Below are 13,682 nucleotides of genomic sequence, written 5' to 3'. Positions count from 1 at the left end.
GTCTTCTCTCTACCTCCACAGTCCTCTCCCTCCCCCCTGTATCTGGAAAAGTGCCAGGAGTGAAGGAGTCAGGCAGGCATAAAACCTAGGCAGTAGGGGTAGGCGAAAACTAACAAAAGAAAGAAGCATGATCAGACACATACATCAAAAGTGAGCAAAAAAATCCAACAGTCCATGGGTGGCTAAAGTGGGAAATCAGCACACTGTTTAAAGCAGACTGGTAAGGAGACTGGTTTTGGTGGGAAAAGTGAGGGTCTTCCAAGCAAACAGATCAGGGCTTGAGTCCCAGCTCTAGCAAGGTCGTGTTATGCAACTGGTCTGAAGGCAGTGCATCTCTGTGAGCCTCAGTGTTCTGTAAAATGGACAGTCAGTAAGATGGACACAACACTTAGAGTTGTCAAAAGGAATAAGACACTTAACACATGCCTGCCTTTGGGAGAAGCTCCATACCTGGCAATAATAGTTTTTATCATTCTTAACTGCTGCTGGGCAAAATGAAGGGTGATATTCTTTCTTTCTTTTTTTTTTTTTTAATTTTTTCATATTTATTTATTTTCCCTTTTGTTGCCCTTGTTTATTTATTTTTTATTGTTGTTGTAGTTATTATTGTTGTTATTGATGTCCTTATTGTTGTTAGATAGGACAGATAAAAATGGAGAGAGGAGGGGAAGACAGAGAGGGGGAGAGAAAGATACTTGCAGACCTGCTTTACCGCCTGTGAAGCAACTCCCCTGCAGGTGGGGAGCCAGGGGCTGGAACCGGGATCCTTAAGCCGGCCCTTGCACTTTGCGCCATATGCACTTAACCTGCTGCACTACCGCCCGACTCCCAAAGGGTGATATTCTATGCTAACAAAACCCTGAACTAAACTGGGAGAAAAGAGCCTTAAATAAGCAAAGAAATATATTTCAGATACATACAAGGAAAGAATACTAGACGACCTCACTTTAAAAGATTACATATTGTTCAGACAGAAAAGCATTAAGCCAGAATGATGCACTTTTGACCATAAGCAAGCAAGACATGTTCAGGTTGCTATTCCATGTCAAGTGAGTGGTACTTGGGCTGAGTGGGCTGATGCAGAGTCTATTAACTGGTAAGTAAGCCCCAGGTTTCTTGTTTGAAAAAAATATTTTAAGAAGTGCTCTATAGAGTTAATGTTTCCTGTTACTAATTATACAACCAATGAGACAGAGATAACATCTGCATCAGTTATTACCACAACAAGCAACAAAAGTGTCTTGAAACTTATAGAAAAATCCTGATTTTTCTCAGCTTGCAGGAGAGGGACTGTACCTTCATATAGCTTTCTACAAAAGTCTCCCTGAGAAAGCTTTGATTCTGAGAATTTTCCAGTCTGCTTCCTAGCTTGCCCAACAGTCTTTCTAAAGCACTTCTAGCAGTGAACTCTGCCCTTTGTTTTATTTTTTAAATCTTTTAATTTGTTTATGATTAGATAGAAAGAGAGAGAAACTGAGAGGGGATGGGAAGATAGGGAGGGAAAGAGACAGAGAGACAAACCAAGCTTTGCCCCTGCAGATGGGAACCAGGGGCTTGAACCTGGGTCCTTGCACATTGTAATGTGTGCCCTTAAACAGGTGCACCATAGCCTAACCCCGGAAGTCTGCCTGCCTTTTAAAAAGTCCTCTTCACTTCCCGGTCCTCTGAACACAATGCTGCAAGATTTGCTGCAGCTTCCTCAAGCCTGTTGTTTATTTCTACCCATCTTTCCTGTGCTGTCACAAGCCACATCCTCACTCCTCTTGTCATCTTGGGGGGGGGGGGGTCTCCTCACATTCTACAATCAATGCAACAGCATTAAGAATTCTCTTCTGAAGGCGAATGTACTCTCTGGAGAATCTGTGATGGATGCCAGACAGAGGCATAATGAGTTGAATCTTTTTACTCATCTGTCACAGAGCTGACTCTCAGCTATAGATGTCTCTTATTTTCCCCACATTCCCTCAGCAGTGTCCAGTCAGAGAAAAACCCGTGTCCACAGATTCTGACTAGTCCCAGCCATCTCTCCTCCCACCTTCTACTCAAGAGATAATTTCCTTTCATTCAGTCAGTTACACATTCTTGGAAATTGTCATCTCTGCTCAATTCTGCCCTTCACAAGCCTTCTGAGACAGAGCTATGTTCACAGTGTTAATTGAAGAGACCCTTCTGTTCTCTCTGAATAACAATTTGATATAAAATTTCTGTTTAACTAACTGTGTCTGTGTAGCTATACTTTCAAAATATTCATGTAATAGTCACACAAGTGGTTTATCCACTTTGCAGGTGGTTTGTCCACACATAAAGCAGAACACTGGGGATCTCTGGTTTACTTCCAGCATTAAGCTCACTTTCACCAAGGTAGATGCCACAACTCTCAACCATTCAACAGATGCTTACTGAACATCCATGCAGCAGTGAACCAATCAGATACAAATCCTTGTCCCTTTTAAGAATCCAGTGTGAAGACAAACACTCAACTTCACAATAGCAATAGAAATGAATTAAAAAATAGGCAAAAAAAAAAAAAGAACAGATAGGTAGGTAGATAGATAGATAAAGTAAAAAGCATACACTCACATTCCTATATTGTACTACTACTACTGAGTTCCAAAGACTGAGATTGGGGTCAGGCAGTGGTGCACCTAGTAGAGCTCACACATTAGCATGCGCAGGGGCCTGGGCTCAAGCCTGATACAGAGGAATGGCAGGAGGAGAAAGACAAAGAGAAGATGAGACACTTACAGCACTGCTTTACCACTTGTGAAATTTCCCCGCTGTAAATGAGGACTTGGGGGCTTGAACCTGTTCCCTTGCACATGATAATGTGTACCGTCTACTGGGTGCACTACCACCTGGCCCCTTTCTATCTACCTTAAAAAATGTCTGTGTGATGGAGTTTTACCACTCTTATCCTATGGTTTTTGTCAGTGTTTCCATTTTATAAATAAAAATTTCAATTAAAAATACATATGCATTTAAAAATGTCTATGTATAGGATATAAAGAAAATGTTGGTATAGAGTAGTTGAATCTGGTAAATATTTTAGTGTGTGTGCATGGGGGGAGGGGGGAAGTAAACTGCCCCTGGACTAAAGTTGCTGTTTTTATCTGGACAGAAGACAGGGACCCACTGTCAGTGGTTTCTCTTCTAAAACCAGCTGGGCTGCAGCTTTGGAGAAGTTCAAATCTCATCAAGTTGTTGTTGTTTTTAATTTTATTTATTTATTGGATAGAGACAGGCCAGAAATCGAGGGAGGAGGGAGATAAAGAGGGAGAGAGAAAGAGAGACACCTGCAGTACTGCTTCACCCCTCGCAAAGCTTTCCCCCTGTAGGTGCGGACCAGGGGCTCAAACCCGAGTCCTCATGCATTATAATGTGTGCTCAATCAGATGTACCACCACTCGGCCCCAAATGCATCAAGTTTTAACAAAAACGGTTTCCTATAATGTGGTCTGAAAGTCACCAAGGAGAATATCTCATATTTAAGGTGAAAATGGCAGATAGTTCAGGAAAAGGCCACCTTATTCTTTAGATAGACAGGGTACAGTTCTCACTTCTAGAAAGTATGCCTGGGGACCAGGCAGTGGCACACCTGGTTAAGCACTCACATTACAGTGCACAAGAACCTAGGTTCAAGCCCCTGGTCTCCACCTGCAGGGGGAAGCTTCATGAGGGGTGAAGTCGAGCTGCAGATATCTCTCTTTCTCCCTCTCTATCTATCTCTCCCTCGCCTCTCAATTTCTCTGTCTCTAGCCAATAAATAAATAAATAATAAATAAATAAAATTTAAAAAGAAAGTATTCCTGAAAAGTAACTTAGAATCAGCTAATCTAAGTACAGACATAGAGCATATGTTTCAGGTACCATCGTTATATGTAGATGCATTCTATTTTATAGTATCTGTATGTTATATAGACATGTCTTGTTATAAATGTTATCATTAAAATATTTTTGTTTCTCAGCATTTGAGCCAAAAGTTTTCCAAGAGGACTTGGTAGGGCCAGAGAGAGAGCACACTGAATAGGGTGCAAGCCTTGTCATTGGTATAGACTAGTGGGTGTTCCAGTGCGGTGGTGTGTCTCTTTTTCTGAATGAAAAAGTAGCCCCCGGGTGGTAACGTGTGCTCGACTATGTGGCCCTAATACCAGAGTGGTGAAGTTACACATAGGTCAGGCTGTGACTCTGGGGGACATATATAGGAAATGGTGGCTCACTTGCTCTGAGGTTGGAAGTTCGGTTCGTATTATCAAGTTCCTTTTTTTTTTTTCCCCTCCTTTTATTTAGCTCTTTCTGAAATAGCTGTATTTTCTTGAATAATGAGGATGGACGCTAGTGAGTGCAGTAGTACAGTGTCATTTAATGTTGTCATAATAATTTTCACCAAGAAGTACTAGGACACCCTTAACAGAATATGAACCAACTTAGCATCTTGAGATTACATATTTCAAAGAGAAATATAAATGCTGCCAGTATTTTAAAACTAAACTAAACAATGGTATACCCCACCACCCACAACCCCAGAGAACTCTGAATATGCATGTGGTCATTTTAAAACAACTTAGGAAACCAAAACATTTCTAGAGAAACCTTACCACTCAAAAGTTTCTAAGTGATAGAACCAATCTGTGATTTGCCAACTGTTACCTAATTTTAGATGAAAATGTTCACGTCAAAGAATGGGTGGGGGTATAGCATAATGGTTACGCAAAGAGACTTTCATGCCTGAGGCTCTCAAGTCCCAGGTTCAATCCCCCACACCACCATAAGCCAGAGCTGAGCAGTGCTCTGGTAAAAAAAAATAATAAGTAAAAAGAAAGAAAGAAAGAAAGAAAGAAAGAAAGAAAGAAAGAAAGAAAGAAAGAAAGAAAGAAAGAAAGAAAGAAAGACTGACTGACTATGTGGTCTGGGAGATGGTGCAGTGGATAAAGCACTGGACTCTCTAGCATGAGGTCCCAAGTTCAATCAATGCCTTGCAGTACACATACCAGAGTGATATCTGGTTCTTTCTCCTCCTATCTTTCTCATTAATAAATAAACAAAAATTTAAAAAGTTTAATAAAAAAGAATATGCTGCAATTTTTGTTTATACCACATGAAATACTGAGTTTTGATAATTACGACTTAATCCTCGTTTATTATTTTTTTCAGAACATGTAAATCAGAGACAAAATTCTTTATAGTCTTATTGCCTCCATTTTTCTCCATGCTTTCCCCCTTGCCCCCATCCCTCTACAGAAAGTTACTTCTTTTAGGACTGAGATAACTTGCTTTCTTTATTTTAAGACAGGAAGAAAGGTTTTCTACAGAAAGCTGGTTCTGAGAAAGGACAGAAATATTTGGACTAAGTCTGTTTCATGAAGACAGTTCAACAAAGTACCCTTTATCATTTACCACAACATAACAGACAAGGGCTATCCTGAATTTTCAAAGCACTTATTACCCATTTCATTCATCTGGCAACCAATGGATTTATGTGGCAATATCTTTTAAGATGCTACTTTGTTTTGCTATTTAATTTGTTCATATTTTATTTTCTCAACTAAATTTAGTATTGGTTTATATATCAAAAATGATCAACAAGTAATCTGAATGGCTCAAGAACTAAGTCAAATAAGTATGATTTCCAATTACTGCAACAGTGTCATCTGAGAGCCCTGCTCAGCTCTGGCTTATGCTGGTGTGGGGGATTTAAAGTAGGACTTTGCAGCCTCAGAAATGAGAGTATCTTTGTATGACCATTACGTTATCTACTCGCCAGTTTCTTTTTTTTGACCAGAGCACTCCTTAGCTCTGGCTACTGGCTATGAAAGGAGTCAAGCCTGGGACCACTTGTAAGCAAGTCCTCTGTATAACCACTGTGCTATCTCTCTGACCTAAAAGATGTAAGTTTCTGAAGAATATTAGGTCATGATATCAATCTCTATTTTTTAAACTCTTTTACTTATTTTATTTCTTTTTAAATTTATTTTGTTTTATTTATTAGATAAAGATGGAGAGAAATTAAGACGGAAAGGGGAGACAGAGAGGGAGAGAGACAGACAACTGCAGCCCTGCTTCACCACTTGTGAAGCTTTCCATCTGCAGATGGGGACCAGGGGCTTGAACCTAGATGCTTGTGCACTGTAATGTGTGTGTTTAACCAGTTGCGCCACTGCTTGGCCCCTTATTTATTTTACTTCTTATTGCAGGGGACGGGGGCGCGGGGAAGCCAGAGCACTGCATAACTCTGGCTTAGGCTGGTGCTAGGGGATTGAACCTGGGAACTCAGAGTCTCAGACATGAGAGTCTTTTGCAGAACCATTATGCTGTCTACCCAACCCGACTGTCCTAACTCAATTGCCTAAATTCTGTGGTACCTGTTGTTGAAATGTTATACATTCTAAATTTAACATTTTCATAAGCAGATTCTTGATGTTTTATAAAATGACTAGTATATATTTAAGCTCAAAAGTAACTTAGCTAAAATATTTTTTATATAAGTCTACCAAAAGCCTTTCTGTGTAAGATTAGACATTGCAAATTAATAAAGCATCAAAATCACAAACTAGGGAATTGAATATCTAAAAGTCAAATGAAAAATTATCTAGTTGGTTTTTCAAATCGCAGCACACTGGAAGATGGCTATAACCAACACTGTTTGAAAACTTTTTAATCAGAGATTCCACCACACAGCTTGACAGTCTATTGGTGGTTGTGCAGTTTCAGATATCATCTCAAACTAAACCTGCTGCCACCTCACAGAAATACATGAAAACAACTGCCTTCAGATCTTTTATAACAGTCTCTTTTTAATATCAACAGAAAATTTATGGCGGTGTGTCTACTGACAGTAGACGACAAATGCACCCATTTGGGGCTGGTGCACAAGCTGTCTCATTTCTGAGAGACAGCAGCTTCTTATTTCATGAAAACACTCCTTCTGTATTTCCAATAAATGAAAACAAATTTCTCCTGGAAATACTATTGTTATCCTCTGCATCTGCAGAACCACAGACTAGACCGGGAACTGGGACATTAAGTCCAGTATCATTTCTCTGCCAAAGCCAAGACATGGAGTCAAAGAAAAGTGAGTGAGTGAGTGAGTGAGTGAGTGAGTGAGTGAGTGAGTGAGTGAGTGAGTGTGTTGAGTGGGAGGCTTTCTCCGTGGGCAAGCAGTAAACACCCTCCAGATGGCAATTAAAAAGTTCTTAGCTCTGGCTATGTCTGTGGAATATCATTCAAATTAATTCATTAAAATGCCTTTATATCTTTTCTTTTTTTCCTTTTCTTTTCCATTTATTTATTTATACTAGTTCTGGCTTAGGAAGCTGGGGATTGGACATGGGATTTTTAAACCTTATGCATGAAAATCTGTTGTGTAACAACTGTACTCTCTCTCTTGTCCTAAGACTTCCATAATTTTATTTTTCCAAATATTTTTATTTATTTGATACAGAGAGAAATTGAGAGGGGAGAGATAGAGAGAGGGAAAGAGACAGAGAGATATCTGAAGACCTGCTTCAGCATTCCTGAAGCTTTCCCCTTGTAGGTGGGGATCAGGGGCTTGAACCTAGGTCCTTGAGCACTGTAATGTGAGCGCTTAACCAGGTGTGCCACTGTCTGACCCCAATTTTATTCTTGAATATTTATTTATTTATGAGAGAGAAAAGTGGAGAGAACCAGAGAGTAATTGGGGCTGGGAAGTGGCACATTCAATTCAGAGTACACATTGCCCTGCACAAGAACTCCTATGCGCTGCAGGGGGAAAGCTTCACAAGTAGTGAAGCAGTCTCAGCACACATTAATGACAATTATCTCTTCATTTTTTCAAATAAGAAAGAAATGGGGCTGGATGGCGGCGTATCTGGTAAGCACAGCTGTTATAATGTGTAGGTAACCCCAGCTCAAGGCCTCCCCACCTGAGGGGTTACTAGCTTCCTGAGCAGTGAAGCTGTGCTGCTGGTTTCTCTTTTTCTCTCTCCCTCTCTCCCTTCTTTCTCATTTTCTCTGTCTCTATTCAAAATGAATAGTAAAATAAATGTAGTGAAAAGAAAGAAAAAAGGAAAGAAACTAGCCAGTAAGGGTCATAATGTAAAAGACGTACTAATCTTCACATGATGGCTCTTAATATTTTAGGAGCTGACAAAAAAAATACAGTATATTTTTTAAATCAACTATAAACAACTAGTCCAAAGGAACAAGCCTTACAGACATTCTTTGTGTGTGTGTGTGTGTGGAATGAATCCAGGGCCTCATGTGTGAGCTCAATATTACACTGCTGATCTGTAGCCCCTATCCAATTTCCACTCCACACTTTTTGGGGGTGGGGTGGGGGGGAAAGAGAAGACCAAAATACCATGCTACCACCCACGAAGTTGCCCCTTTTGATGCTATTCATGGCGCTCCCATTGGTACTGGGGATAAAACCCATGGCCTGACACAAAAGTAAGGCATACTATTTACCCACTTTATTTCCCCCTCCAAATATTGTAGTATACTACAGTGTATACTTTACAATGTATAGTTCTCTTTACCTACTTAAAATCACCTCCCAGGCAACCTACTTACACTTGTGACTCTCACTTTTACTTTAGGAGATATCTGATAACTTCCCTCTCTGACCCCCCCCCCCCAAATTTAAACAACTGAGAAATTAAGAACTTCCACACAGAAATGAAATCGGTAAATGAAGTGCAAAGCCCCAAACATGGTAAAACAGTATTACCTTTTTGGCACTTTCTGGACCGGATTCATCAAAGCGAAATCTGACAATTCTGAAATCTTTACAGTAAATAATTAGCTCTGTTGGATTGAATTTCAGTTTCTGGTTGGGGCCGAGAACCTTTTGCTTCCTTTTGTGGTCATTTACTAAAAAAGGAAAGAAAAAAAAAGTATAAATTCTCCCTTGTTATTCACTTAAGCATACATTTAACAAATTCTTAATAAAAATAAGTAAAAGGTCACCTACAATTTGGATACTGCATCTCTGGGATCTTTCCTGCTTAACTATACTACCTAGAATGATGGGCATCAATTTTGTTTTTCGAGACATTTTAAATGAAACTTTGCACAAACCAGTACCAGCTAGGTACACTGATTAAAATTTTACTTAAAAAAAAAAAAAGGCAGATATTTAGAAAATACAAGTATCTTCATTTTTAGAATATTTTCTTGATCTTTTATTAATGTTCCTGAGACAAAAAAAAAAAAAAAAGTGGAAAAAGTAAACCTCCAAAAATAAAATTTCAATACAAGTACTTCAGTGATATGACCCCGTTAAGAAATATCTCCTGGGGCTGGGCAGTGATGAACTCAGCTCAGTACATATGCTGCCACACACAAGGACCAGCATTCAAGCCCCCACTTGCCGCCTGTAGGGGGAAGCCTCACCAGCGGTGAAGTAGTGCTGCAGGTGTTCTCTCTCCTTTATCTCCCTGTCCTCTTAATTTCTCTGTCTTATCAAGTGAAAAGGGAAAAGAAAATACACTGAAACTCCACTGAAAACACTGGTAGCAAAAGAAAAAAAAAAATAAGGAAATAAATACATTATTTCCCAAGTAGGGTCTGCTTTTTATAGGCTGGGTAAATTGTACCACATACCTGTGACAATTTGCTCAATACACGTTAAAGGGACATCATGCTCACCAAGAAGGAGGTTTCTAAAATGGAATTTCTGAAATAAAAAAATATGGTCATGTTATTTGTTAAGCTGGCAATGTACTATGAACCTGACTTTATGAGAAGTTACAATGACTCTCTATAAGAAGGAGAAAAAAGCTTTTACCTGTGTATCTCTGACAACTCTAAGGATGCATTATCTTCAAACACACTTTAGTAGTAAAGCAAGAGAGAGAGATACTTGCTACATCCACATTCTTTACACTGTTAACCACTCCAAAAATTAAATTAGGTTAAACTGTATACTACAATATCATAGTAATAGACAAGAGATGTACTATTCTTCCCCCCCCTTAGTAGGGGATTAATGTTTTATATTTGATAGTAAATACAATAGTTTGTACATGTGTAACATTGATCAGTTTTCCACATAATAACAGAAATATATTCTTAAGTATATGTAAATGTCAACCACTTTATAAGCAAACATTTGCATGTAAAACACACTAAAATAAAATAAATAAATAAGAGAGGTTCCTAGGTCATCATATTTTAATGGGGAAAAATCATGTCCTCATTTCCACAATGGGGATTTTAGAAAGGTAATTACACTTTTTTAAAAAAAAATTTATTTATTTTCCCTTTTGTTGCCCTTGTTTTTATTGTTGTTGTAGTTATTATTGTTGTCGTTGTTATTAGATAGGACAGAGAGAAATGGAGAGAGGAGGGGAAGGCAGAGAGGGGGAGAGAAAGATAGACACCTGCAGACCTGCTTCACCACCTGTGAAGCAACTCCCCTGCAAGTGGGGAGCCAGGGGCTCGAACTGGGATCCTTATGCCGGACTCTGCGCTTCGTGCCATGTGCGCTTAACCTGCTGAGCTACCGCTCAACTCCTGGTAATTACACTTTTAAAAGTAGAAAGTATAGGGGCCAGGTAGTGGTGCACTTGGTTAAGCACATACATTATAGTGTGCAAGGAACCAGGTTCAATCCCCTGGTCCCCACCTGCAGGGGGAAAGCTTCACGAGTGGTGAAGCAGGGCTGCAGGTGTCTGTTTCTCTCCCTATCTTCTCCTCTCAATATCTCTCTGTCTCTATACAATAAATAAATAAAACATTAAAAAATTAAAAATAAAAGTAGAAAGTATAAACAAAAATCTTTAGGCAAAGTATCACTCACTTTAAGTTTAAGTGCACACTAAGGATAAAGGTGACAATCTTAATCTGCTGTTAGTACAGCACTGTTTATTCGATCAAATTTATTTACTGGTAGATTTACCTATTAGTTGGTATTAGTTTTAAGTTATTCCACAAGCATATGCTTCCCTTACAATGAAGTCTGGGGCTAGAGATCAAAATGAAGTTTAAAACAAAGGGACAAATCCAAGTTTAGAACCAAATGTGCTACTGTCTTGACATATTAGGTACTTATATAAATGTATTAAATTTAACCTAAATATACCTACAGGTGATTGTACTGAACAAATATACTGTGTTTTGAAAAAATAAGGAATGACTGTGGAATCTATTTATCTATTTTTAAAGCACTCATCAAAAGTTTACAGTTACAAGGTCTGGTCGATAGAGCAGCAAGTTAAGCATACGTGGTGCAAAGCGCACAGATCCCAGTTCCAGCCCCTGTCTCCCCACCTGAAGGGGAGTCACTTCACAAGCGGTGAAACAGGTGTCTATCTTTCTCTCCCCACTCCTCGCTCTATTTCTCTCTATCCTATCCAACAACAATGACAGCAATAACAACAACAATAATAACAGCAATGATGAACAAGGGCAATAAAAGGGAAAAAATGGCCTCCAGGAGCAGTGGATTCATGGTGCAGGCACCAAGCCCCAGTGACAACCCTGGAGGCAAAAAAAAAAGAAAAGTTTACAGTCACATCTAAGTATTTAGTTAGAGAGCAATGCTATCTCTGAAAGTACAAACCACTGTATAACAAAATGAAAAGTGGGAGTCAAGGACAATGCTGGGATTTTAAGCTATACAAATGAAAGCTCAAACTTATACAGAACTGACATTTTCCATTAAAAAAAAAATACAAAACAGAAAAAAGGTTATCAAAGAAAATCTTTATCAATATTTTTCCTTGCTCCAGCTGCATTAGAATTTGACATGCTGGGGAAAAAGAATCAGTTGGTTTGAAATGCTGTGAAATCTGCAGAATGTATAGCGCATTTATAAAATTGTTTGGCAAACAATTAGGTTTTCCACTTCATCAATAGTAAAAAAAAAAAAAAAAAGACATATTTGCTTTTGTAAAGTTTATGAGATTTATAAACAAGAGAAGAATAACTCCACAGCAATGACTAGAAATAAGCAAAGTAAGGTAATTTAAAACCATTCCACTAATTCTAATCTACTCAGCTCAATATTCCCCTTAAGCTTACTTTGGATTTTAATACATTCCTAACATTAGCCACTTGACAATAATTCTATGATTGCTTCATTCCTGTGATATATATATATACATATATATATAATTTCTTCATTCCTGTAATATATAATATATATTTATGTAATATATCTGAAATGGGTATTTGTGTAATACATAATAATATGCATCCCCTTAGAGTCAAAGCCTTGATACAATCACATGATATACAAATAAAACACACCTGTAATGGCATTGGGTCATCCGTAATAAAGGAAATTCTGAAGTTACTGCATATCAGTTTTCCCCACAAATCATACTGACTGGTGTCCGTTGCAATGCATTTTCTCACGAAACTGACTTCATTTACAACAATTTCTCCTTAAAATAAAAAAAAGAAAGAAAGAAAGAAAGAAAGAGAAAAAGATGTAATTGTGTAGACTATGTAATACCACAAAACATTAACAGGTATTGTGAACTATTTTTAAAAATACAAGGAATGTTTTGTGATGATTATTACCATGTTTCAGAAGTAACACCAAAGGTACGTAAGAAGGAACACTGCTGAGGAGCTAGAACAATGGTTGCACATCAGACTTTCACACCTGAGGCTCAGAGGACCCAGGTTCAGGCCCTGGCACCACCATAAGCCAGAATTTGTGCTTGTTCTCTCTCTTTTTCTTTCTTTAAAATAAATTAAATCTTAAAAAGGAGAAGGGGGGAGGAGAAAGGGAGGAGGAGGAGGAATATGGAAGGTATGCTAGGTGATCAGCACTGTGAATACTTTCATTCTTACAAAAGTGACAGTGCTAAAAAGGATTTACACACTAAGACAGGAAATGAGGCACAGATGTCTTAGGAATCAGATGATTCCAACCAAAGTCTGCATTCTCCACTACAGGAACACCTTGTTAAGCTGCACTTCTCTTTATTACACTTTGGGTTTATTTCTTTTGCAAACCCTACAGAGACTAAGACTACAAACACCTAGATTCCAACAGCATGTTTTTCACTTCATGCTTCTGTGTCACATTTTGGTAGCTTTTGCAATATTTCAAACCTTTTCTTTATGATTGTATCTGTTATGGGGATCTGTGCCCAGTGGTGTTTGAGGTTACTACTGTGATTGAGAACACCATGAATCGTGCCCATAGAAGACTTCTAACTTAGTTAAGCATCAATTAAATGAATACACTGATAAATGTGTAACACTGTCCCACTGGAAGTGAGGTTAGTGAAAGGAGGGACTGTTGTTCTCTCACTGTAAATTAAGGGTAGAAATGACTAAGCTTCCCGAAGGCATGCTGAAAATAGCCACAGGCCAAAAGCCAGCTCACCAAGTTGTGAGTGCAAATAAAAAGTTCTTGAAGGAAATGAAAGGTGCTACACCTACGAATACATGAGCGGTAAGAAAGCAGGACAACCTTCTACTGAATGTGCTATCCCTCCTGTTAGGGAAGGCCAGTCGTTGGTCTAGGCACAACATATCCTTACACCAAAGACTAATCCAGAGCAAAGCCTTCACTCCCCAACTCAAAAAAGGATGAGAGGTAAGCAAACTCCAAAGTAAAATTTGGAGCTAGCAGAGGCTGACTCATTAAGGTTAAAGAAAGAAGCCGATTTAGTAACTTCAAAGTATATAAGGGCCAGGTGGTGGCGCACCAAACTGAACAGATAGGTTAGATGCACAAGAAC

General features: G+C 38.7%; 1 protein-coding gene across 3 annotated transcripts in view; it reads right to left on the bottom strand.

Annotated features, from left to right (window-relative positions):
• MTMR10 (myotubularin related protein 10) overlaps positions 1-13,682 on the bottom strand; it is a 58,797-nt gene that overhangs the window by 29,820 nt on the left and 15,295 nt on the right. For all 3 annotated transcript variants that reach the window (XM_060179272.1, XM_007520887.3, XM_016191833.2), the window contains 3 exons: positions 12,232-12,368; positions 9,583-9,655; positions 8,708-8,850 (listed from right to left, as the gene is read on the bottom strand). In XM_060179272.1, the coding sequence (XP_060035255.1) occupies positions 8,708-8,850; positions 9,583-9,655; positions 12,232-12,368 (353 nt within the window). The remainder of the gene's footprint in view (positions 1-8,707; positions 8,851-9,582; positions 9,656-12,231; positions 12,369-13,682) is intronic.

This window comes from Erinaceus europaeus, chromosome 20 (assembly GCF_950295315.1).
Source record: "Erinaceus europaeus chromosome 20, mEriEur2.1, whole genome shotgun sequence".
NCBI classification, from domain to species: domain Eukaryota; kingdom Metazoa; phylum Chordata; class Mammalia; order Eulipotyphla; family Erinaceidae; genus Erinaceus; species Erinaceus europaeus.
This window is presented reverse-complemented; position numbering and strand designations above follow the sequence as displayed.